This window comes from Podarcis erhardii, assembly GCF_964252035.2.
Source record: "Podarcis erhardii genome assembly, chromosome: 8".
NCBI lineage: Eukaryota > Metazoa > Chordata > Lepidosauria > Squamata > Lacertidae > Podarcis > Podarcis erhardii.
In genome coordinates, this window is record NC_138499.1 from 39617686 (window position 1) to 39642564 (window position 24879).

General features: G+C 39.3%; 1 protein-coding gene across 4 annotated transcripts in view; it reads right to left on the reverse strand.

Annotated features, from left to right (window-relative positions):
• The window catches only part of RP1 (RP1 axonemal microtubule associated), a 188696-nt gene that overhangs the window by 94552 nt on the left and 69265 nt on the right, over nt 1–24879 (reverse strand). For 3 of the 4 annotated variants that reach the window (XM_081873915.1, XM_081873912.1, XM_081873913.1), the window contains 7 exons: nt 24363–24495; nt 23234–23385; nt 22117–22271; nt 20342–20400; nt 19374–19418; nt 16738–16901; nt 8352–8568 (listed from right to left, as the gene is read on the reverse strand). In XM_081873915.1, the coding sequence (XP_081730041.1) occupies nt 8352–8568; nt 16738–16901; nt 19374–19418; nt 20342–20400; nt 22117–22271; nt 23234–23385; nt 24363–24495 (925 nt within the window). The remainder of the gene's footprint in view (nt 1–8351; nt 8569–16737; nt 16902–19373; nt 19419–20341; nt 20401–22116; nt 22272–23233; nt 23386–24362; nt 24496–24879) is intronic. The other variant, XM_081873914.1, reaches the window with a different exon arrangement.

A 24879-nucleotide genomic window follows, 5' to 3' on the forward strand; every position in this document is an offset into this window, starting at 1 on the left:
ACTCAGGGCAGACCCACTGAAATCAATTAACATCACCAAGTTAGGTTGATTGCTTTCAATAGGTCTACTCTTAGTAAAACTTACTTGAATACCAACTATTATCATGGCATTTCCATTATGTCCATAATCTGTCAAAAGACTGCTTCATACTGCTCTGTACTGACTTGAAGTTTGTGGCTCAAGCACTAGGGCAACAGAGTGATTTAATCCACTTTAACTGTGCAAACTTAAATTTCCAACATGTATTTGAATCCCTCCTGCAAAATATTGACAGTCTGGAGGTGACTCAGTCTCTGTCTCTGTCTCTATCTTTGCCTTATACACCCACACTTTTTAAAACTTGCTTTCATTTCCTGCTCAGGACAGAGACTTGGAGAAATTGGAAGGGATACAGAAATTAGTAATACAACTGTCGTTACTGTGCTAAATTCTTAGGCTGCAAGGCTATGCAGGCTTACATGGACTAAGCCCCACTGAAAGTGTTACTTAATTCTGGGTAAATTTCACAGTCTTTAAAAGCTATTATATTTATTGTATTTAATATATTTCTATACCACCTTTCAAGAATAACATCCTTATCAAGGCAGTTCGTGTGAAATACAACAATGAAATTCCATAGATCACATTTTAAAACAGCTCAATAAAACAATCCCACATTGTTAAAATTAGCAATCCAATATAAAATGCAGCAAAATACAGCCACCAGCAACAGGATACATAATGCCACCCTGGGCTCCTTTGGGAGGAAGAAAGGGATACAAATAAAGAATCAGATCCCCCAGTTTCTGTAAGCCAAGGTAAAATGGCAGGTTTTAAATGCCTGTTTGAAAATACAGTAAGCCCACAATTTACACACATTTAACGTGCTCATTGATCTTTACACACTTGGCAAAAATTAAAAAGGGGGTGAGGTTTCGGGGGGGGGATGACTTTGGAATCCCCTTCCACCACAGAAGCAATGTTTTTTGACCATATGTGATTTTGTTTTTAGGTATGATCCCTGGAACATAACCCCTGCATAAGTTGAGGGCTTGCTGTAACTAGGCATGAGGCCTGCCTAATATCACACAGCATAATGTTCCACAATTGTGGGGCTACAATTACTAAGTACCTAAATACAACAAGCAATTCATTTAAGGTGTAAGCAACTTTGCTTGGAAGTAACAGGACTGGACTTTTCCAGCTGGCTACTACACAATAAGGCTTAGGTTAATAGCTCCAGCCACGGTTTGTAGGCAGCCATTAAAAAACTAATTTTTTGGATGCATAGAAAATTCCAAATCTTTTACTCACAGTTCTGTACACACTAACAGGATTCAATAAACAACAGCTGCCATGGTGAAGTTAGTGGGAAAAAATCATGATTCATTAATAAACAAGTGCCTGCTATGAAATATTGTACTGAAAAGCTTGGGGAAAAGGGGAAGCTTCTCCCTCCCTCAGACCACCCCTCACTCATGCACAGACACACTTCAGAGGATGAACTCTACATGTGACCATCAAGTGACACCAAAAGCACACCAGCTTCCCAAAAAAAATCTACCGGTGCCTTCATTGGCTTGAGAACTGCTAGTGGAGCTTGTGTGTGGTAACAGCTTTACCCAGAAGTCAGCTTCTGTTAACACTGATCACAGTGTATTTGATATCCCTTTGATATTAACACTAAAGCCTGTCTGAGCCTGTGCATGCTTAAGGAAAGGAATGCTGGAGGCAGAACAGCTTGCAAAACGAGAGAATGAAACTGATTGCTAGCTAAAAGGACGGGCCACTTTTAGCTAGGATTTCTGCAGTGATCCCTCCATTCTCACCTAAGGTAAAACAGAGGTCACATGCAGGTCTTCGAAAAGAGATGTGTTGTTGATTTATTTTTTTTTTTTTGTACCAGCCACTTGAAAAACCTGAGCAGGAGCTGGTGGGATGTACTGTGGACATTGCACCAAGCACCACTGCAAACAGATGACCATGTGTGTGGTCCCTTTCAGCCTCAACACTCACTGATATTGATCACCTGTCAACAAATCAGATGGCGCATGAACTCTAGGCTGAGCACCGAATACCAACTTTCCACACATACTTGAAAACTTCAGGAACCTGGTTGCCTGACTTAAAACACACACATCTACACAGTAACATGACAATGCCTGGGCATATCAGACAGGTACGGCTTACCACATTACAAACTGGGTGTATTAACCTGCCCTCTAACTAATGAAGTTTCTAAGCTGCAGAAGCAGAAGTTGTGACATGCTGCTGCAGCTGAAATATGTATCTCTGGCCAGAGGAGCAGAAAGCTGCTAACTAGTTGTACCCCCATTCCCAATAAAATACTACTCACTTCTAAAGTTGTCACTGAACCAGAATTTTACTAAGTAAAACAGAAATTCATTCCCTTGTGCGTTACTAGTGAAGCCTTAATTACTTGGGATCCATTTGCCCGCTTACCCAGGACGTAGAGGTGACAAAAAAAGCACCAGGGATTCAGTTGCTTCGGAGAAAAAGTTTATTGTGATCTGCGCAGAGGCCACCAGCGGAATTATTTCCAAAGGCTGGGGGGGGGCCTAAAACACGTAAGCAAGCAGTTTTTATACCCTAGCAGCACCTCCCAACCACCCCACCACCAGTAACTTATCATATCATATTCTCCCCTTTGCCTTATGGCCTCATTGGGTGTTGCCAGAGCATTTTGGCAGTGCACTCCTTTCGCTTATCAGTCAAGCCTGCATATCTTATTTGCTCCAGATGCATTTCTCCTCCTGCTCTCCGGGCGTTGCCTTCCAACTGTCAATGCACCCCCCTGCCCACTCTCTTCACTAGGACAGGCAAACAAACAAGCCTTGGTGTGCATTCTGTATTACTTAACTTTGTATAAGCTGTAGTATTCAGAAAGATAGCGTCATTCAGGAAAATCACTCTGCACGTGCTCTTTTGACTCCTGAAAGTCTTCTTATTGTTATAGGAAAAAGACACTCTGCATACTCATTTTGACACTGGGCCCTTAAAAAGAATTTTTGTTCTCTTGTTCAAGGACACTTGGTCTGAGATGCCAGGTTTTGTTTTGTTTTGTTTTGTTTTGTTAATGAAGAAGTGATTTCTTACTATAAGAAGTGGATCAGAGCATGCTCACTTCCCAGCTGCATGGAAGAGTCTATAGGAATACAGTTCTATATACATTCCCACGTCCTCTGAGCATGCGGAATTTTGGGGGGAAGGAGGGACACAGACATTTTCTGAACACATTTTGATGATGTGAACAGACCTGAGGTCTTAAGAGTGCAGTTTCACTCAACCCTGCTGAAAGAAGGTGCTTTTTTTCATTGGTTATTTAGTCTTAGCAGCAAATCTTATGAGTGTAGCTGCTCATGGGATTGAAACATGTCTCTTTCTCCCCCCCCCCCCCCGACTTCCTCTGTAAGCGGTTTGGAACACTCCAATTCTCCCCAAACCACTATTTATCAGCACAGGAGAAACAATATTGTAATGGTTTAAAATGCCTATTTTTTTCCTTGTACTGCAGCAGTAACCAATAGCAATATATAATATATTGCAATCATAATTCAGGGCCTGATTCCTGGCTCTTCAGTTTGAGGTCATTGTACCGTGAATTCAGTGACATTACATTAAACTGCAGGGAAACAGGGTATTGCCATATCCTCAGTCAAATGGGAAATAATATAGGCAAATACCATTCACAGGATAAAACCCAAATCTGCAGATGCTGTTTTAGCGTGCAGAAATGACACTATATTTAGACACTCATCTGGAAGCATACAAGATCATGAAAAAGAAATGAAGGGCAAAAATTAAGTCAATTAATGTAAATATCACGATGGTGCTTCCTGGAGTGAAAAGGGGTGATTTTTATTTTTATTTTAAAGAAAATATGAGATTCAAATGTGAGATTCATTTCTTAAAGGTGAGCATTAATCAAGCTCTTATATCACACAGAAACAAAATCACCACATCACTAGGCAAAAGAGCAAAGGAAGAACAGGAATCTGTTAAATGAAGCAAGGGGAAATCCAAGAACGAAGGTTTCTTTTTTAATAGGTTGCCAATGATTGCCCACTTTGCCCTTCCAATCAGCTATTTCTTGACTATTTGAAAAGGCAAACAGAACTAGGAAATTTTTTTTCTTTTCCCACTTCATTTCCCTCCCCCTTGCCATTTTGCAATATTTTGAAGTGTATCTGAAAAATTCAGGGCACTCTAAAAGCAAACTCATGAAAACATTATCTTGAAAGTCCCTGCTATGCAGACTGACAGTCTTTGAACTTAAATCCATCTGCTGGGACAAACTTAGTATACTTTTATTGGACATATAGCAATAACAGGTTTACTCTGAGCATTTGAACAGTATTTTCCTTCAAATGCTTTGCACGCTTATAAAAGCAAACATCATAATTGCTGGTGAGTCAAACCAATGCCCTATGTACCGGTAGTTTCAATGGTAGCAAAAGATGAGGTGCTCTAGGGAAAATGTCACGGTTAGGGACACAAGAACAGGCCTTTTAAAATCTGTTGAGCTCAGTCTAGAAAAAATAAGAGTAACCTTAATTAAGTTCCCTCAACCAATGGTCTAAAAATGGACAGAAATTGGCTTCTGCTATATCATGGAACCTTCAGGAAGAATCAAACTATTAAGAAGTGGTTGACTAGGAAAGGGCGAAGGTTAGGCATTTCTGAGTCAGTGAGATTAGAAGACAGGAATGCTAACTTTTAAATAAAGATCTAAATTCACTGCCAGATCTTGAACTGCAGGTCTCTAGTTATTAATGTATCTCTTGCAGTTTGTTAAACATTTGCCACAATGACCACATTCAGATAATCATGTCTTGAATAAGAACACTCCAGAATTTCCTCTCAAAACAGGTGCATGAAACCCCACCAGCTATATGTTTCAAATGTCTTTTAAAACCTCATTTATTTACCCAGGCCTATTTTGATACTTAGGAGGGTTCATAGGAGCCAACTCCCAAGGGCCGAAGTTCCATTCTGCTTTCCCATTAAAATATTTGAGGGAGCTGGGCCCCCCAAAGTTGATGGGCATTGTCACTCAAATGGTGTGTGTGCGCCACATCATGTGATTGATTATGTGGGGTGGGGCTTACCTGACTCCTCAATATTTTATTCAAGCTCGCACCCCTGGGAAGGTTACTCTGTTTTCTTACTGACTGCTAAATTTTTATCATTTAAAATAATGCATTGTATTTATTATTGTTTTCTTTTTTTAAAAAATGTAACCTTTTTTGTGCTGTTTGGAATAGTCATGTACTGTTTAGATATTTTTCTTTTCAAAATGTGAAACAATATATACATTATCTAAAAAAATAAATTTTAAGCAGCCATTTGTAGCCTTTAAAAGCAGCACATAGTCTTACTCCCCACTTTTTATAGTAGGATCAAATAAACCAGGAATTCTTCTGCTAACCATAGATTCCCATATTGTCCAATATAGGAAACCATGGTTGATGAGCTTTGGAAGAAGCCAGCATATTAAATAGTGGTATGAAGATGGTTTAATATCCTGGCTTGATCCAAAGAAAAAACAAAACAAGAACCTATGATTAGTGGAAGACATTTGAATTTGTTTGTGCCCACCAGAGAGGGAGAAGCAAAGGGGCTGCATGTGCAGTCAAAAGGATTCTTACATCAGATTATAATGCTGATATATGATTGTTCAAACTCTCCTACTAGGAACTACATTACAATGTTCAAACCAAGTTCAAGGTTAATGCTGCAGTTCTTCAAGTCTACCTGTATGTGAGTTATGATTTAAGGATCACAAATCAGTTGTCAAACAGAGTGGAAAAAATAACATATAAAACTACTAGGAAATGATTTCTGGAAAGATTTAAAAAGCAAAAATAAAAATGAACCTGGATATGAAAATGAGACATAAAGGTCCAGACAGACACAAAGCATGACAGGGAGATGAAAAATTCAATGGCATGGAATTATAGGCAAAATAATATAAGCCTTGATCTATGAAGAATACAAAACTAACATTGTTGGGGAAAACATACCATGCTGGGTCAGAGATTCTGGAGAAATAGTATTTCATTGTCAGCATTTTGCAATGACTGGTATAATGAAAGAAGACAATCAAAAAGTGAGAACCTATCAATGCAAGATGCAGAGAAATATGAAGGTGTGTCAAATATTATGTTTAAAAAAAGAACTACCATTATCTAGAGATAGCCGGACAGAGAAATCACACAGCAAGGACAGAAAAATTAAAACCATCTTCAAGCTTTATGGTTCCATTGTGGCAGAATATAAAAAGAAGCAAGATCTTACAGCAATAAATAATGAAGTAAGGACAGTAGCAACTTGAAGCCTACTAACACCTCAGTTGAATTTATGAAATATAATTTATTCTACTACTTCATATTTTGTACAAAATAAGTTTTTTATAATTAAGTGAATGGATTGCTGGAAAAATATCCAGATTGATCTGAAATTTATATTGGATTGTAATTATATATCATGTAATACATCATTTGTTTTCTATAATATAACAACCTATAAAGGCTGCACATTTGGTGCTTCTAAGCAATTATCCATTTTAAATAGGAATGCAGATGGCAAAAGTTTCCTTCTCAGAGACAGCGGGGGGAAATGCAAAAGTTTTTGGTTGGGCTGTCTATTGATATTCAATTGAAATGAACCAAAAATCAATAGGTAATTTGAAGTCATAAACTTATGAATTTAGGACTTGTCTAACAGCAATATAATGTTTCCATTTGCATTTATTTGTCAAATATATTTCAATAAGTATAATGTGCCAGAGAAGGAAAATATAAATATACCATTATAACACCATTATTAATAAAGCTGAACAAATGTTCTACTTTGAAAAAAATACTTCCAATGAAAAATACTGGCCACAATGAAAACTCATTTACTCTAAAACATTATTATTGGGCTGGATCCAAAGGTGCCCTTCTGCATATAGAAGCTGTCTTCTGCTCATGAAGGATACCAAAGATGTTCATCTGGGGGTGCAACAGCTTGCACAAGTTCTTGTTCCAGCTGAATCAAGAGAATGGCTACAGACTGTACCTACTACAATATCTCTGTATGAATTCTTGTGCAGTACCTATTTTGCTTTTATTCATTCATTCATTCCAGTGTTTATTTACAGTACACCCTACATTTCAAGGCAAAAAGCCTTCACAAAACAGCTTACAATAAAGCTAAATATGGTATGGTAGAAATACGATTACGTATAAAAATAATAAACTTCAGCACAGCTAACACTGGATTTCTCATGGTGCCTGTCTCCACTACTCCAGATGTGAGGACTTGAACTCAACTCCCTTTTGAGCAGCAGAGGGCTATCACCTACTCCTTGGGGGCAGCACTTGTCTGCCTTTTAGAACAGACTGGTCCCATGTTCAGCTGATGTTCACATGGAATGCTTTCCCACTTTGGCCTCACAAAGTTCTCATTCACCTTCCTTTCAGTGATCTTAGGTGAATTCTACTGTACTTATCCTGCCTTACAAATAGTTCCTGGGCTTCATCTTCTCATTCATTCTTATTGTGGTATACTTTATACTATGAATGTCCTAGTCCATGATGTTAAGCTGGTATGCAGAAGCTTGACCTTGGTGCCTTTCATTTCCCTTCTAGGCCTACAATTCCTGGATTCTATAAATAATTCTGTACACCAGGACGCCAAACATAAACTTACTGTATTTTGAATCTCTGAATACCCTCAGATGTTTTACTTCAGCTTGAATAACATTTGCCTAACTGATAGCACATGTATTCCCACCAGGAGGCACTACTATTTTCTTCTATATTTATTACATTTATATCTGGGCTTACTTTCAAGGAGCACAAGGTGGTATAAATAGTTACACACACACACATTCATCCTCATAACAACTCTGTGACATTGATAGTGAATGGGCCAAGGTCATCCACTGAGATTCATGACTGAGTAGGAATTCAAACACAGATCTCCCCACTCCTAGCCTTACAGTCTAACCATTACACCACACAGGTTCTTTTCTTGTCAATTAAACTATATTTAATAAAAGTGAAAAGCTAACCCATCCAGATCCGACCAGTGAAATTGAAGGTCATAACTCTTTGAATAAACTTCTGTTTCTCTCTCTCTAAACAGCAAGAAGCTGCTAAAACAAATAATTGAGCTTAAGGACACTTTGGTCATAACTCCAGGAACAGTGCCTGAAAGAGAAGGGGAAAGGGTAACAACTTACGTTCTAACAGTTTCTGCTGTTTATTTTGGTTTCACTTCTTTGCAATGATGAATCATAAAAGATGCTCAGTGGAGCTCAGTCCTTTAAACGTGTAGCTTAATATATGTAATTATATACTCACATGGTAGAAGTGCTTTGTTAGGCCTCCCTATTGCTATTTCTCTCCATGTTTCTCCATCACCTTGGCTTTCAGAGAGCCAGCAGTTGACAGGTAAACAAATTTCTTGGTCCAATGGCGAGTTCATTCTAATCTCATCAAGGTACCAACTAGGATCTGGTCCACTACTGTCATGGCCAATCCGGATTTTATACAGCTCTCCAACATCTTTTAGATTAATCTGCAAAATAATAAAATAGCGAAAGCTATTATTATAGTTCATTGGTCCATTATAATTCATTCGCCCATCACAAAACTCCCCTAATTAGTACATATTACCAAAGAAGTATACAAATCATATTCCCCCCTAAGCGCAGTAAGTCATCCATGAGTGATATATAAAATAAAAGCTATTTATTTGACTGCCTGCACCAGTACCTTCCTGCTTGCACTTTAAGATCTGCTTAGGAGGCTCTCCTAGGCTGGCTCTAGACACATCAAAGAAGCATTTCAGGAAAACACATTGTAAACTTTAGTTACAGGTAGGTAGCTGTGTTGGTCTGCCGCAGTCGAAACAATAAAAAAAATTCATTCCAGTAGCACTTAAAGGTAAAGGACCCCTGATAGTTAAGTCCAGTTGCAAACGACTCTGGGGTTGTGGTGCTCATCTCCCTTTACTGGCCGAGGGAGCTGACGTTTGTCCGCAGACAGTTTTTCTGGGTCATGTGGCCAGCATGACTAAGCCGTTTCTGGCGAAACCAGAGTAGTGCACGGAAATGCCGTTTACCTTCCCACCTATATATCTACTTGCACTTTGACGTGCTTTCGTGCTGCTAGGTTGGCAGGAGCTGGGACCGAGCAACGGGAGCTCACCCCATCGCGGGGATTCAAACTGCTGACTTAATTTGTTCCAGAGGTCCATTCTTAAGCTGAAACCTTTCTTATCCTGAGGCACGCTTTCACTAATGGGGCCTTCCGCTGTGCGTGCGCCTCCGACACGTGATTTCTGTTCGCAAGCAAGAGCAGCTACTTCCGTATTAGTGGAGTTCGTAAGTTGAAGCATTCATAACCAGAGGTACCACTGTAAAATGCTTTTTCTTTACCAATCTAGCTGAGTTCCAAGTGTACCCACACCACAAACTAGCAAGGATGGCAGCCATGTGATAGAAATTCATCTCTATGGTAGTCCCACAGCTATGGATATCCTTTCTCTTGAACCTGTGTGTGATGCCTACATTACAGGCAGGGCCAACCATCCTTTGCCAAAGGTGGAGGTGGAGGAAGGAGCAGCAGCAGATCTGGTTCCAGTGGTGCCATAGGTGACATCTACCTCTCTTCCTCTTCCCAGTGTGGGTATTTTATGCATGTTGTAGGAACCCGTATAATTTGGGCCCACAGCCATGCGGGAGGAGTTTGACAAGTGGGTAGGTTCAAGTATTCTGCACTCACTTTCTCAAAACTATCAGCAACTTTAGAAAATGAAAAGAAAAAAGATATCTAATTTGGCCCACCAAGTGGACAAATTTCAACATGAAATACAACACTAATTTTCACAGCACCCTTAAAATCCTTTACCAAAAAAAGAAGGTGCAGGCGTTTTATTCATGGGAGTTACTAGTGAATTGCATTTTAACTAAAAAACACAAGCATTGTGTCATGCAGAATACAGAAAATAGATACAAACTCCACTTTGGCCTGGACTGTGAAAGGAGTGTGCTAAGTAACTGTAACCTTCATAAGCACGCTTAAACATGTCCATGACAACAAATGATAGAAAATGAAAACACAATGAACACACTGCAGGAAAAATAAATATGATATTCTTGCCACACAGTTAGATGGGAAAATTCTTAACCCCAGTAAAATTATGAAGCCTGAAGCCATGGTCTGGGTGACAGCAGAACCATACTTTGATAATCCAGGGTAAAAGAGGCCAATGGAGGTGCTGCCCAAAAAATCACGGAGAAAGAACCAGAACTAATCTACTCCTACCTAGTGCCTCAAGGCAATCATTGAAACATTAACTCTCTACAGAATATACCATGGCAGATTACACAAGATGTGCCTGCAGGCAAGGAATAGTCTGTAAAACAGACAAACTGACATAAATGTCTTTGGTTTTGAATGGTGCACTGCAGCCTTTTAAGAGTGTTAGTGCAGGCTCAGTTCTTCTATTCAGAACACTAAAGCACACTTCATCAAGTCAGCACCCCCTTTCCTCTTTCAGTTATAGCATGTGATGCTAAAACTGGGGGTAGCTGGGGATTCTGACCTGTGTTTTGCCATAATATGGCCACAGGCAGCATTTGGACAGTAGTCCTAAATGTATGTACTTGACAGCCTACCTCTCCAAAGCATTCCTCCTGTTGAAGTACAAACACAGTAGTCATGCTCAGCATGAACTTTAGCGAAAGGCAAACACTCCTTAGCTTTCATTTTGTTACCAGGGGAAACACTGCGCATACATCTGAAATTACTACATGGAATTACTTCTGACAGTTGCTTGTTATCATATGAAATCTGCTAGCCTTTTTGCTATTGTACACCAGATAAACTGTATTTCTGAAATAAGAGGATATGCTTATATTTGCTCAGAGTAGTTAACACAAATATTATCCTTAGTAGACAGAGGCCACATTCACACTGTGCATTTAAAGCACTTTGATGCCCTTTTAAACAATCATGGCTTCCTCCCAAGAATTCTGGGAGCTGTAGTTTGATAAGGGTGCTGAGCATTGTTAGGACAACCATTTATCCCTCCTAAGCTACGATCCCTGGAGTGGTTTAACAATCCATCCCCCTTGCCAGGGAACTCTGGGAATTTTAACTCTGAGAAGGGACTAGGGAGCTGTTTCATGTTGATGTCAAATGTGCTTTGCCAACTTGGGGGACAACCAACAAAACTCTTGCAGATGACCTCAGTGATTAAGCTGGGATGTAAGGCTTTAAGCAGTCCCTAAGGTACCCTGGACCTAAGTTGTTCAGGGAGTAATAAGGGGACCTTTAACCTGGTTTGGTAGTAGATGGGCAGCCAGTTCAGATGTTAACAATGGTACCACATGTTGTCAAGCCATAAGCACCCTGACCAGCTCCAAACCAAGCCCAAGAGCAGCCCCGCATAGAGCTCATTGTAGCAATCCAGCCTTGAGGTTACCAATGCATGGACTACACTGGTCAGGCTATTGCTTGAGCAAGCATCACTGGAGAAAGGAGAAAGGTTCCACAGTTGTGTAATCTAGTGAGTGGGAGAGGCATATTTTCTATCTGATCCTAAGGAAGTGCACACTCCATCAATGCTTTTCCTCCTCCCTCCTTCCACTTTCTTCAGTGTCCATACAGCAAAAGTCCCTGGTCAAAATGAAACCTTGTTCAGTAAGCAAATCTAATTAAATGTATCACCAGATTGGAAGGAATAGAACATGGTTTCCATTAATGATTAAATTGTATCTAAAGAAGAAGAAACATTTGTGGGAGAAAGTTCAACTTGTTCTCACATTAAAAACAGACTTAATATTTTTTCCAAATTTATAAATAATTGCAGCGTATTTCCTTGCCAACAAATCAATGTGTATTTTCTCTTGGAAATTCAGTCAGACATTTCAGTGGCATGTGATGAGTTCTGAAAGGACGTACAAAATGTAGTGCTTAGTATTGCTGCAGTTTAAGGTTGGAAGAAGCTATCTTACTTATAAGTCAGTTAGTACATCAACATCTCAGGAGTTTGGACTTCATGAAATGCAGTTGTTTGCCAATGAGGAAGCTCTCAGAGGAGTGTCATCTGTGGTGTGGTGTAGATGAAAAGGCTCTCCCAATAGCTCTGCACCACTAAACAGTTTTTATTTGTTAAGTATATTATATTTTGCTATTTCCCCCCTTTTTGTTAATGACCAACACAACTATCCAAATTCTTGATTTTATTTCCACAATTGTTCGCGGCTATGGCATGAGACATAAGAACATAAGACAAGCCTGCTGGATCAGGCCAATGCACTATCTAGTGCATCCTTATCTCAGAGTGACCAACCAGATACCTGTGGGGAGTCTGGACATGACTGTATCAGCACTCTGCTCACCTGCAATAACTAACAACTGGCATTCAGAGGCATAATGCAAATTCTAAGAAGCATTTACAAATCTTTCATCAAAAGACTATTTTTACATTACCTGAGTCTACAGTTATTTGCAATGTTGATAAACATTGCTCTAGGTCCTAGGACATTATTTTGGCTGCAAAGGTAGTTTTCAGTTTGATGTGATACTAAGGTGCTTCCAGACAGGAGTTTGTTGTGGGGACAGAAGTATTCACACATACAAGTTTTTTGCAGCATCCACTATGACATAACTAGCATCAATAAGAATTTTGCTTAATCGGTTGCCATTAATTTGATTTTAATTAATTTTTATAATGAAATATTTTTAGAATGTGTGATTATTTGATTGTTTGATTATTTGATTGTTGTTAGCCACCCTGAGCCCGGCTTCGGCTGGGGAGGGCGGGATATAAATAAAATATTATTATTATTATTATTATTATTATTATTATTATTATTATTATTAGCCAACCCATATTTTCTCCCATTTCATCCAGATTTACCCTTTGGGAGGGGGGACCCAAAAAAAAGAAAAAACCCTGTTGCCAATGACCTGTTTGGAATAACTCAATGATCAGTTTGAGAATGAAGCTCCCATCTGGAAGCACCCTAAAAAAATGAAAAAGGGGCAAAACTAGGGAAACCTAAAGAACACTACTGGCATTCCTTTTTAAGATACAAACTGTAAGGCCTCTGTATTAAGAACTATCTAAATATTATATAAAGGAGAAAGTCTGAGTATATCCATTTTGACAGCATTTGGCAAATCTTCAAAAGCCTTGGAGCAAAGAAAAACTCCAGAGAGGAGTTGCCTTAAAACTAATGATACTGTGACCAGTCCACCTTCTCCAATGTGCAACTGGAGATTTGACCACTGGAGAAGAACAATGTATTTGAGAAAGGGGGCTGAAGCATGTGAGTTCACACCTTGAGGTCTCCAACCCAATCAGAGATCCATGTCTTCCAATCTCCTGTCCAAACCCCGCCTGCTCATTCATACCATATTAGCAAGAAAGATTGCTGTCTTCTTCCCCATGATTTAATTGAGAAGAATTCCAACCTCAAAGGCATTACCAAGACAATAGTTAAGTGGACCAGTGCTGCTCCAGGTACTTGATCTGAAGCATTTTGGAGTTCATAGTCAAGAAGGTAGGGTGGCTTTGATTCACTGTGAATATGTTTTTCTTCTGCAAGTATCAAGCATAGACAGAATCCAGTTTTCACTTTGTGTCCATTGTGTTGAGTCCCAGGGTTAAATGTATTAACAGTTTCAGGATGGGGTGGGAGGATTTCACTTTGGGAATTGGGCATCCTCTACCCCAGTATCACTGCACTGAAGGAAATTCCCCCCACACATGCTGCTTTTAAGCTTTAAGAAGCATTAGAAGGTCATATCACACAACTCCCATATGCTGTGGTCCCATGAGACCATCTTTTAACAACCTTATCATGTCATTCTGCTTTCCTGTTCTTTACTTATATTACTCTGCCACTGGTAAAGAGAGTAAGGAGTAAGGAGATTCATTCAGTCTGCTGCCTTTGCAGACGAAATTTCTCTTTCTCACTGGTTCTTTTGTTTCATCATCCAAGGAGAAGTCACAGTTGTGCAGAGTGGGTAGGAGTAGTTCTAGCTCCCAATTCTCAGTGAAACTTCATATGCAGCACCACTCTGTATGGCTATGGAACCATCAAGATCTATGGAGCCTTGCCTTACACTGCTTTCCCAGCAGTGCATATGCCTCTTTTGTATGTGACAGGGGTGAGAAATATCTCCATCTGATAGTGCTGGAGAGGGGTGAGTATTCCAATGCTCTGTCTCTCTGCATGCACATCCATCCATCTCCAACTCCTTGAAAGCTTCCATCAACGGTGTCTCCGGAAAAAAATTACACATCACTTGGGAAGACAGGCAAACTAATATCAGTGTACTGGAAGAAGCAAAGTTCACCAATGTCGAAGCAATGATTCTTCAACACCAACTTCGCTGGACTGGTCATGTTGTTCAGATGCCTGATTATTGTCTTCCAAAGCAACTACTCTATTCCAAACTTTAAAATGGAAAGTGTAATGCTGGTGGTCAACAAAAGAGGTTTATAGACCCTCTCAGGGAAAATCTTTTAAAAATATAATATAAACACCAGCAATTGGGAAACACTGGCCTGCAAGTGCTCCCATTGGAGAATAGCCCGTACCAAAGGTGTCATGGACTTTAAAGAAACTCAGGATGAAAGGGAAAAATGAGCTTAGAGGAGGGCATGTTTGGCAAACCCTCACCATCATCAACTCCCACCTGGAAACCTATATCCCCACTGTGGAAGGACATGTTTTAATTAGTGTTTTATATTGTTGTTCTGATTTTGAGTGGAGTGCCCTATCTGGGTGGATGGAGCAGCCAAGTAATTTCGTTGTCCCTGAGAGGGGGCAATGACAATAAAGATATTATTATTATTATTATTATTATTATTATTATTATTATTATGTGGATCCAGAAATGGCCTCCACAGTCACCTATGGACATACTGTCAAGACCATGTTCATGGAAGACAATCTTACTCAGCTACGAATGATTGCCAAACAAAGAAAGAAGCCATCCAAAGTATACACAGTATGTTGAACATGGAGCTGATTTCCTGCTTTAATTTGGAATGTTGTGATTCCCCTCCCCCCTATAATATTTCATTGATCCAACTTCATCATATTTATGGACTCCAAGTCTGCATATCACTTTGGTTTCAGATTACATTCAGGAGGAGCTCATATGTGAAAGATTTGTGAAAGATCTCCTTGCTCTCCTAGATATTGGGAAATATTATTTACACTTAAGGTGATTTCTTCTGCCAATATAAACAATATTTCACTCTATCAGTACAGAAGAACTCGCATGTTGTTGTTATTGGGTTTTTTTAAAAAAAAACAGCTAAAGAAACCTCTAAACACCTAAGCATTTATATTTCCCAGTCTCTTTTGAATCCTTACCCAAGGATAGCCAACATGGTAACCTCCAGGTGTTGCTGGACTACAATTTCCATTATCCCTGTCCTTTGGCCATCCTGACTGGAGCTGATTGGGTCTGGAGTCCAGCAACATCTGGAGTACCACACTGGCTCTTTTGAAAATCTATGCAAGGTCCCAGAATTATTTTACAATAGGCATCATTTGAACATCCCACAACAGAGCTTTGTAAAACACTTCATTCCTTATCACCTGCTATTTCAGTTCCAAAACTATCTTAAGCACAGATTGCCAACTGCACTGATATGTGCCAAGCTATGTGATGTGTTCTGAAGGGGCAGACAGCTTAAACCTATGCAGCCACTGCTTATGCAAGACATTCTGTCAATACTTACTAACCTTCAGAACATTACTGTCAGCACAGTACAGTGACGAGAGGCATCCCTTCTGTCTTCTTACATTTCATTTCACTGTTGCAAGCAATAAGTGTACTTACCTATCCATCACTGTCAACATTTCTTACATCTAAAACAAGTATTTTAACATATCAACAACACAGAGAAGGGAGTAGAATTCCCTTCCATTTCCCTCACTCTAATTCCAAAACCAGAAAATCAAATCTCTACTATAAAAATAAACTATATACCTTTTGCACATTTAATTTTTTAAGAAATGGAAAGGGGTGAAAGGGGGTTATATGTGGCTTTTGGCTCATAAAGCCAAATGAGAGAAATGATGGCATGCTTTATTAATGTAGAATAACCACAGCATCCTAGTTCACAATTGCTAATGGAGATTGAAGCAGCCAGATTTTTTTATAGGTGTCAAACAACTGAAGATATGGGTAGTTGATGCTGCCTCGGTGACCTATTGGCTGCTTCAAAACTAGGATCTGTTTTCTGATTGTCATGTTCAAAATTGTGGGTGATTCCTGGATAAGGATGCCTGTAAGCTTGAGGACTAGTGGCTGAAGTGGACGGTTCAGTCACCAGGTCAGGCTCAGTCCTGGCAGGCTGTAATCTTAAAATCCTGAAGTCAGTATAATAACACTGTACTGAGGTAGAAAGGAATGGGGAAGTAGATATCCAATATTGGCTTACAATCTTCCTGGACTTGAATCATCTGCTTGAACACTAATCTTAGTAATGTACTGTTAAGTTGATTACTGCCATAAATATACAATTACTCTATTCTCCCAGGGATGCTGCACGCCATATCAATGAACAATTCAGAAAATGAAATGTGGAACTGAAATCATTACAATGAAATCATTTTAAGTATCTATTACTTATTCACCTTGGAATAAACCTGTTCTGCATAGCTTGTGTAAGTAAACTCTCCATTATTTATACGCAGTGTAATTGTACCTTGAATGTATCTGTACTGTGGGGATTAAACAGCTGGTGTTTCCCAGATCCCAGAATAAGAGGACCAGAAGCCTTATTTTCTCCATAAGCATACAGGGACACAGTTGCTGTTGTGCCAGCTGTTTCAAAACATCCAGTGACTACAGTGATTTTCCAATCTTCTCCTGCAGGTAAAAACAAAATGAAAATGAGTGCCACTGACTGAGCAGTTTTATCTCGGGGACTGCCATGTGCCTGGAGATGTGTGTAATACTGGCTTTATTGCAAACAATGCATCACTAAGTTTACAGAACAGGAGTAATTGTTCCATTAAATAGGGAAGGTGGTGCTCAAAGGAGAGATGGGTGAATGAGAAAATGCTGAAGACAAAGGTTGCGTTGGATAATAATAAATATTTAAAGGCAAGATTGCATTAGATTCTAGAGCAATGAGGTGCTCTTCAGATATGGTTGGATTACATCCCTGGCCACTGCCCATACTGGATGGGGCTGATGACAGCTGGTGACCAACAACACCTAGACATTGGCCATACCTGTTCTAGAGGGAAAGCATCATGCACCTTTAACACTAATGCATTGCATATGATTAGCTGCTTGTAATTGCAGTTGGCTGGACAATGACATTTCTAAGTAACCCCCTGCATGCTTACATGTATCCCTTAGTTTACAGTATCTAGAATTTAGCAGGATAATACAAACATAATTAACTGGGACTAGGTAAGATCACTACTGTCTAGTATTGCATTCCTACATCAAAAAGCAGAAATTATGTTCACTTCAATCACTTTAGAGATTTTCTGCCTTTATTTGCAGCAGCCTCCATTTAGCAATTACAATTCAGTCTGCAGAGAGCAAACACAATTAATAAAATACCAACCCACAGACTTGTTAGTAATAAATGTCACAGTGTGTACTTCAGCTATATTAATAGGGAGGGAAAAACCTTTTGCTTGTTAATTGGTGAACAAAGGTGGAGTCTGGAATCACAGTCTCTCTTTTCGCCCACTTTTGCTTTCCTTTGAATGTCTTCTTTATCGCAAGAGAGGGATTGAGTGGCTGAGGGTTTGATGGTCTCCACGCCCACGTAGGTGGAAAATGGGGCAGTGCCTCACTGGTAGATGGTTTAGTCTTCCCAGTCAATTATGTATTATACTTATTATGTTTTAAAATGTTTGCTCTCTCTCTCTCTTTTTGCAAGCCACAATGCGACTTGGAAAAGCATCACATAAATATTTTAAATAACTTGTTAGATGTTCCTTCCTCTTGTTAGAAAGCTCACTCCACTATGTCAACCAGAGCTTTGGCCTTAGCCAAAGTTTTCCTATTTCCTAGAGCTGGTATTTTCAGCAGAGGAGAACACCTTATCCTCAACTCAACCCTATGGATTGAAGACCCTAACATCCTGCAAGTAAGTGCCTCCTGGGTGCATTCTTCCCTGTGTATTTTTTCTCCTGTTCTCTCAGTAGCTTGCCAGTCTTTCCCTCATCTCCCCCTGCCACTGGAGAAGCAGGCAAAAGCCAAGCATGCACCCTAGATTTCTTTTGACACAAATAAATGAATCTACATATTACGGCAAGGACTGGGATCACTTGCCACTCAGCGGCTGCATTCTACAAATGTCACATGTATGCCATCTGTAAATTGGTGCTCTTGAAGATCTGGGAATGTGAATAGATGGCAGCACATGCCTGAAAGTAGGGATACTGCAGAAGATTGTGATTTTGGGCATGGGGTTACAAACACTTGTAACACTTGACTATGAGTAGGTCTGTGAGTGTGTACCTGATGCCAGCCGCCTAATTTAAAACAGATATGATCCATAAAAAGGTACTCCACTGTCAAAGAAATAATATCTCTTCTTAGAAATACATGCAAGTACTGAAGACAAAGCTAATTGTTTGAAAATACTATTTATGCATCTATGTAGATGTTTACATAAGTAAGCTGTCATTTTGCACATATTTTTGCATAATAGGTTCGAATATAATTATCAATTCATCAGACAGACTGCATTTGAAATAAAGATAGTGGAATATAATTGCATATTAGGAATACATGTTTTCAAAACTTTCTCTTGACAATATATTAAATGTTCATCAGTTTAGGGGCCAATGCAGGATACTACTTCAACTGTGCTTACAGGATCCGAGATGGACCAAATCACACATTCTCTTCATTCTAGGATACAAATTCCACCCACCTGCTGCTGCACTTAAATGTGATTAAGTTTAGTCACTACTGTTCACCTCCTAGGTGGGGCTGCTTTTCTGTCCAATCTGCTGCCTGGCGCCATTATTATTTTTTCTTCAAGTGCCTGTTAATGAGATCCCAGCCAATCCAGGATCATGTCATGAACACAACGTCACAAGGTCAGAGTGAAAGTAGAAAGCCTTGTACACTTTCTGAATCAACTTTGTGATGAGATTTGAATTTATGATGACATCAAAAGGCTAATTCAAATTGAGGGCAGGAATGGGGACTGTGGAGGTAATGGAACTATGAACATTTTCACCCCAGTTTGCAATCCCCCTGCCCTCAAAGGTGAGACTTTGGAAATAATCACAGAAAGCCCACCCCTACTCATTTCAGCTCAGCCTTAGTCTTGATTAAATGATAGAAAGCAGAAGATGAATTTACCATTTTCTTCCTCTTGCATTTTCAGCTGATGATTTATTTGCATTTCTGCCAAAAATAAAACATCAGTGCAGTTAATAATAGAGTTGTCAGGTTACAATGAAAAGTAGAAGGAGGGAGGAGGTGTTCATATATTAACACTTCTGCTTTTACAGAGGAAAATGTATTCTTTCACAAACCAATATGGGGATTGTAGAAGCATTTGAAAACAGTAACCAAAAATGGTCCTTTGACATGGTACACTAAATAAGTGATAATTACTGCTTTATGCTCTGCCCATAACTCACTGCAGTATAGAAGATCTGGAGGTATAGGTGCAGAAATACCTGAACCATTATACCTGTAGTGGAAACTGATCATTGGCTGGTCACTGGTACTCCTGCAGTGATGCCCCCTTGCTGCTATTACCATAGAATAGCTATGCAAGGCAAGGTCATATGCAGTGATTTGCAGGGATGAAGAGAAGGCAGGAAAGTCATGTCAGCTGTTGGTACATATGCTCATGAATCATTACTAGCTGGAAGGCCAGAGGTGAAAGGGGCATTGCATTGCATTTACCGGCAGCAACACAACTAACTTATTGTGCAGTTGCAGATAAGACACATACTATAAGTTTTAAGGTAAACAAGGGTTTCTGTCCTGGTGTTACGTAGTTTCCATCTTTATGCTAATACAGGAGCAGAGGGCAAAGGCAAAGAAAAATTGCAAGAAGGAAGGGGGTGCTTAACCCTCCCACCCCAACCTGGAAATTCTCCCTTTGTCCCAATTGTTTTATAACCCCCACCCTGCTAGCTTCTAAAATCAAGTGGGCCACTTGGCTTTCATTTTCCTTTGTGCAAACAGCAAATTGATTTACAGAGCAGTCCTATGCAATGTTACTCAGATGTAAGTCCCACTGTGTTCAGTGGTGCTTACTCCCCTCGTGTTTAGGATCTCCACCTCCACCTCCATATTTTAATTGTATCATTTACCTTGAGCTGAGAGTTCTATTTCTGAATGAACTGTGCCTTGGGAGGTAAATGGCAGCCACCTGAGAGTAGGAGAAGAGAAAAAACAAAATGAAATAAAGAAAATGAAGTAAGTTTTGTTATTTCCATACATAGCATTAGTCTAACTGGGATAATTTCTTCAAGTGAACATGTTGCACAGGATAGGAATTGTTCCATAAGTCCCACAAAGCTTTTAACATTGATAATGAAATATTTGCATGTGAAACACATGCAATTATCATACAGCAGCCCTTAATTTATGGGAAGCTTGGGCAACACACCCTTGCAGGAGCAATGCAAAACACAACAGACCATTTCAGAAATATTAAGTTTTTTGAAATGACTATCATTATGTCACCTTTTAATATGGTAAATAAATATATGGTTTCAGCAAACAAATCTCATTCTGGTACAGCCCTTTGAATTATAGAATGCTCTACCTTTTATCTCGCTAAGTACTGCTAATTTGCCCTATCATACAATGGCTTTGCTAAACTTCAATTATAAGCCCATCCTAAGCAGGAGCAGAGCCATGTAGGTCACAATAAGCATAAAGAAGGTAACTGCAGTATCAGAAACTCAATTTCCAATGAAACTCCAGATGGCGCATACATATCTGGAACTATCTAAGCATTTTTCCCTTTCCAAGGATGCTTTGTATCAGAGATGTTTCAGACTGACAAACCACATCTGTCTGCTCACTTCACAGAATGGAGAAAAACAGTACAACAGCCAAGGGATCCATTGCAAGGAAGGCCCATGAAGTGAAAAGAGTCTTGTTGTTGCGGTCTGGACTCCAGAGCTGGTCCTGCCATGAGACAGGGGCACCGGACTCCATGTATGGTGAGAGGTGAGTGGATGAAGACAAAAAAAAATGGGGTCCGAAAGGTGAGACAAGGCTTTTTAAAGTTTTGGCCTGAGCAGGGGAGTGAGCCATTTGGTAGCTCTGTTTTAAGGAAGCAAAATGCATCACGCATCCTCTAAACACCAACAAGTACATTTGACTTGGAAGAGAACCATTTGGAAGGCAAATGAAAGAACTCAGTACCCTGATAGTGATTTTGAGCTTCAAGCAGGAAAGGGCCCTAGCTAATCAAATATATGAAGCGGCTGATTACTTCAGTGCTAGATATTGTGAAGGACTGATTACTATATATGCACATGTTGCTCATGCAAAACTAAAGATAAAAAACCGTTAGGCTTCTAAATATAAAACCAGACAAAAGAACAGTTAGCTGAAATTCTTAAAGGTTATTCAAAGTCACGCATTTTGGCAGCAAGAAATATCTTGGCAGTCAACAGGTTAAGAGTGGTAGGGAAGACATGGTCTATGCTGGATGAGTTTTTACTGAATAAGGTAGCTGGGTGAAAAGGAAACAATGGGGTAATATTTGTTAGAGCAGGTGTGGGAGCTTGTGTTGAAAAGGGTATTGTATTTCTGTATTAGGGAGGGAAGGTCCTACTGTAGTCCCATCTGTCCTAGTTCTGCGTGGGAATGAGACAAAGGCCATCCCATTTCCATTGGATCTTTAATCTAAAAACCTTTCAAACTCCATACAGAAATGCAAAGTTGCTTCTTTTATAGTACTTATGAGATGGTCCAAAGGCTCCATCACTGCTTCTGTTTGTATTTCAAAGTTGTAATTTTTTAAAAAAAGGTAATCAATTTAAAACTTTTAAAGAGGCATTAGCATCCACTTAGGAAATAAGGTGTTGGGAAAGTTACTTTTAGATGAAGACTTTTAATGAAATACAACCTTTCACAGTTGAAAATATATTCTGAGTTTTTCTCAGGTTCTCTGATGACTACTTTCTCACAGTACCAATACTGTGACATGCTATAGGCCTTGCAGCACAACAGCACCTTCTGTAGTCTTCCAAGTGACACAGCTTGTATTTCAAACCGATCGACCTAAAAGGCAAGAAACAGGTTCCATATACATTTATGCAGTCAATAATAACCAAAGGTCACAACCAGCTCAGTGCTGAAACATTATGCTGCAAACACTATTAAGAAAGCTTGAATAACCACTTCCCAAAATTCATGCAAGAATTCCCATTGGCTTCAAAAGGAAATAATATCTTCTTGTTAGTAATAATTAGTCTCTCTTTATATCCCTTCTAAACAAAGAACTATAAAATATCTCAACAACAGTCCAAAACATTACAGAGGAAGTTATTATTATGAGTGGGGAAGATGAGAGAGAATTACTGTGGATTAGCTCTCCCTCTCCAGGAACAGCCATATCTGGTGAACCACTTCTAGCTGAAGCCTCAGCCTCAAATAACAGTGCTGGATTGAGGAATATCCCCATTTTCAATGGTACACATTGAGATGATCTATCTGATCAAAACATATGAAATTATGATTCTATTCCCATTCAGAAATATTATTTAATGGAAGTTTTACTGAGGTTCTCAACTTAAAATAGAGTTTCTAGAAATGTGACTAATAGAGCTTTTCTGATTCTGCCTGCACTGTTTGGCTTGCGATTCCACAGGTAAATTTCTAAGATACTGAAAGTGCAAGCCACATGAACAAATCAGTTAACCTGAACTATCACATTCTCTCGTCTACCTTTTCTTCACTTTTCACAACCATCCCAAAAGTCTTTCTCGCTGCCTTATTTTTCTCTTTTCTCTTTTTCTTCAATTTCTTTTATCAGTTATTTATAGGATCCTACTTTTCCTGATACTGATATTCTCTCTCAAAAAAGGTATGCAAGGTATTCTAGTTTACCAAGTGTTAGTAAAGAAAGTGATTCAAAATTTGACTCAATTTCCTTCAGAACCTAGTGTTAAGTATGCTGTGTATTAAAACCACTTTCATTTGGTCTGAAATGGGAGTATACTGATTCTCTTCAGCAGGCTTACCATTCCTCTCTGAAATTTCACCGCCTTGTCAGATTTGTGAAGAAGTCTCAAACCAGAATCTCCTCTTTCTCCATATATGCATAAATAAACAGAAGAATCTGTTTCAGCATCTTCCAAGTGCCCCGTGTACACATAAACCTGGTAACTCACAGCTAGAGAAGACATCCAACATTTTAAAAGATGCAAATAATTTGAAACCATACAAACTGAGTGTAATGTCATGTTATACTTAACCTTCAGGCTCATGCTTAAATACACAGCATGCATCGTCAACCTAGCACTCATGGGGCACATAAGAGGCCCTCCCTGGGACCTACCAAGTTCTATTCCTCCTGCTCCTCACACCACTGGGGCCAGGCTTGAAATAAATTTTCTTTTGTGCATGTCCACACATGCACATGTGGTACTGACGAGAACCAGCTCGCCATCCGTAAATAATCAGTCTCACACCAAGATGGGTTGCAGAAATCTGACCGCAGCTCTCCCAGAAGCTGCTGTAGCCCCAACCTTTATTGTGTGTCCACGAAAAGATACAAATTCAAGGAGAGAGCTTTGCCTCAGTCAGCAGATAAAAGACAATACAATACATTAGTCTCATGTTCTCATACCAGACCACGTATTTGATCAGGCTACGCTTACGTGGGCCAATCATCGGGCAGCATGAGCTCTCCACGCGTTGATCATGCTCCAAGGATGCTTTTAGCTATGAAATCATCCTTGCGATAATAAACTTTTGCCCATGCTCTTATGGACAAATGACCATATTCCCACATGGTACATACATGGTGCATGCATAACTGTGGTACATACACATTGTTGTGCCCACAACAGTTTCGAAAAGGTTGGCAGCACCTTCTGTAAATACATGGTGGGTGGGTGGGTGGGTGGGTGGGTGGGTGGGTGCGTAATTGCTTTTAGTTTGTTTCTGTTGGTGCTTCATAAAGCGATTCATAAATGAAATCAAATAAATAAACAAACAAACATGGATACTATTGTGAAGCCCCTCTGATTCGAATGAGTGGTTGGCATTGACAGGGTTGTGTGCAATGATCTTTGTGAAAGCCATCTCATTTGGTAATAGTTGTAATATTAATTATTATGGTTCTTTGAAGAAAGAATATGCTATTACATGGATAAAGGCTTCTTCCTTTTTCCACTACTGGAAGTTCACACAGAGTATCTCCATTCCCTCTGCCCCTTGACAACCATTTGTTTGCTGAAAAATTCAGAATTTTTCCACTCTTTAGATGTTGTAGGGTTACCTATGAAAGGAGGGGAAAAACAGCAAAAACCTTTATACTTGTAGTTTTATCACTGTACTTCTCTGCTGCACTGGGATGTAACTAATATAAATAAATAAATAAATAAATTCCACTTCATAAATTGTCAATTACTACCCATTATAACTATTAACATAGCACAGGATTTTTTTGGAAATAACCTGAGGATTAATAATGGAAAGGAAAAACAACAACACAAGAACACCCACGTTCATATAGTTAACCACAGAAGGGAGTATCAATTTAATTCTTTTTTTAAAAAAAGTTGTATTTAAAAATTGAATATTTTCATTTTGACATAAAATTTTCAGGTGCAATTTTGATGGCTTCATTTAATGGCTAGAATTTTGCATGTTTACTGGTACA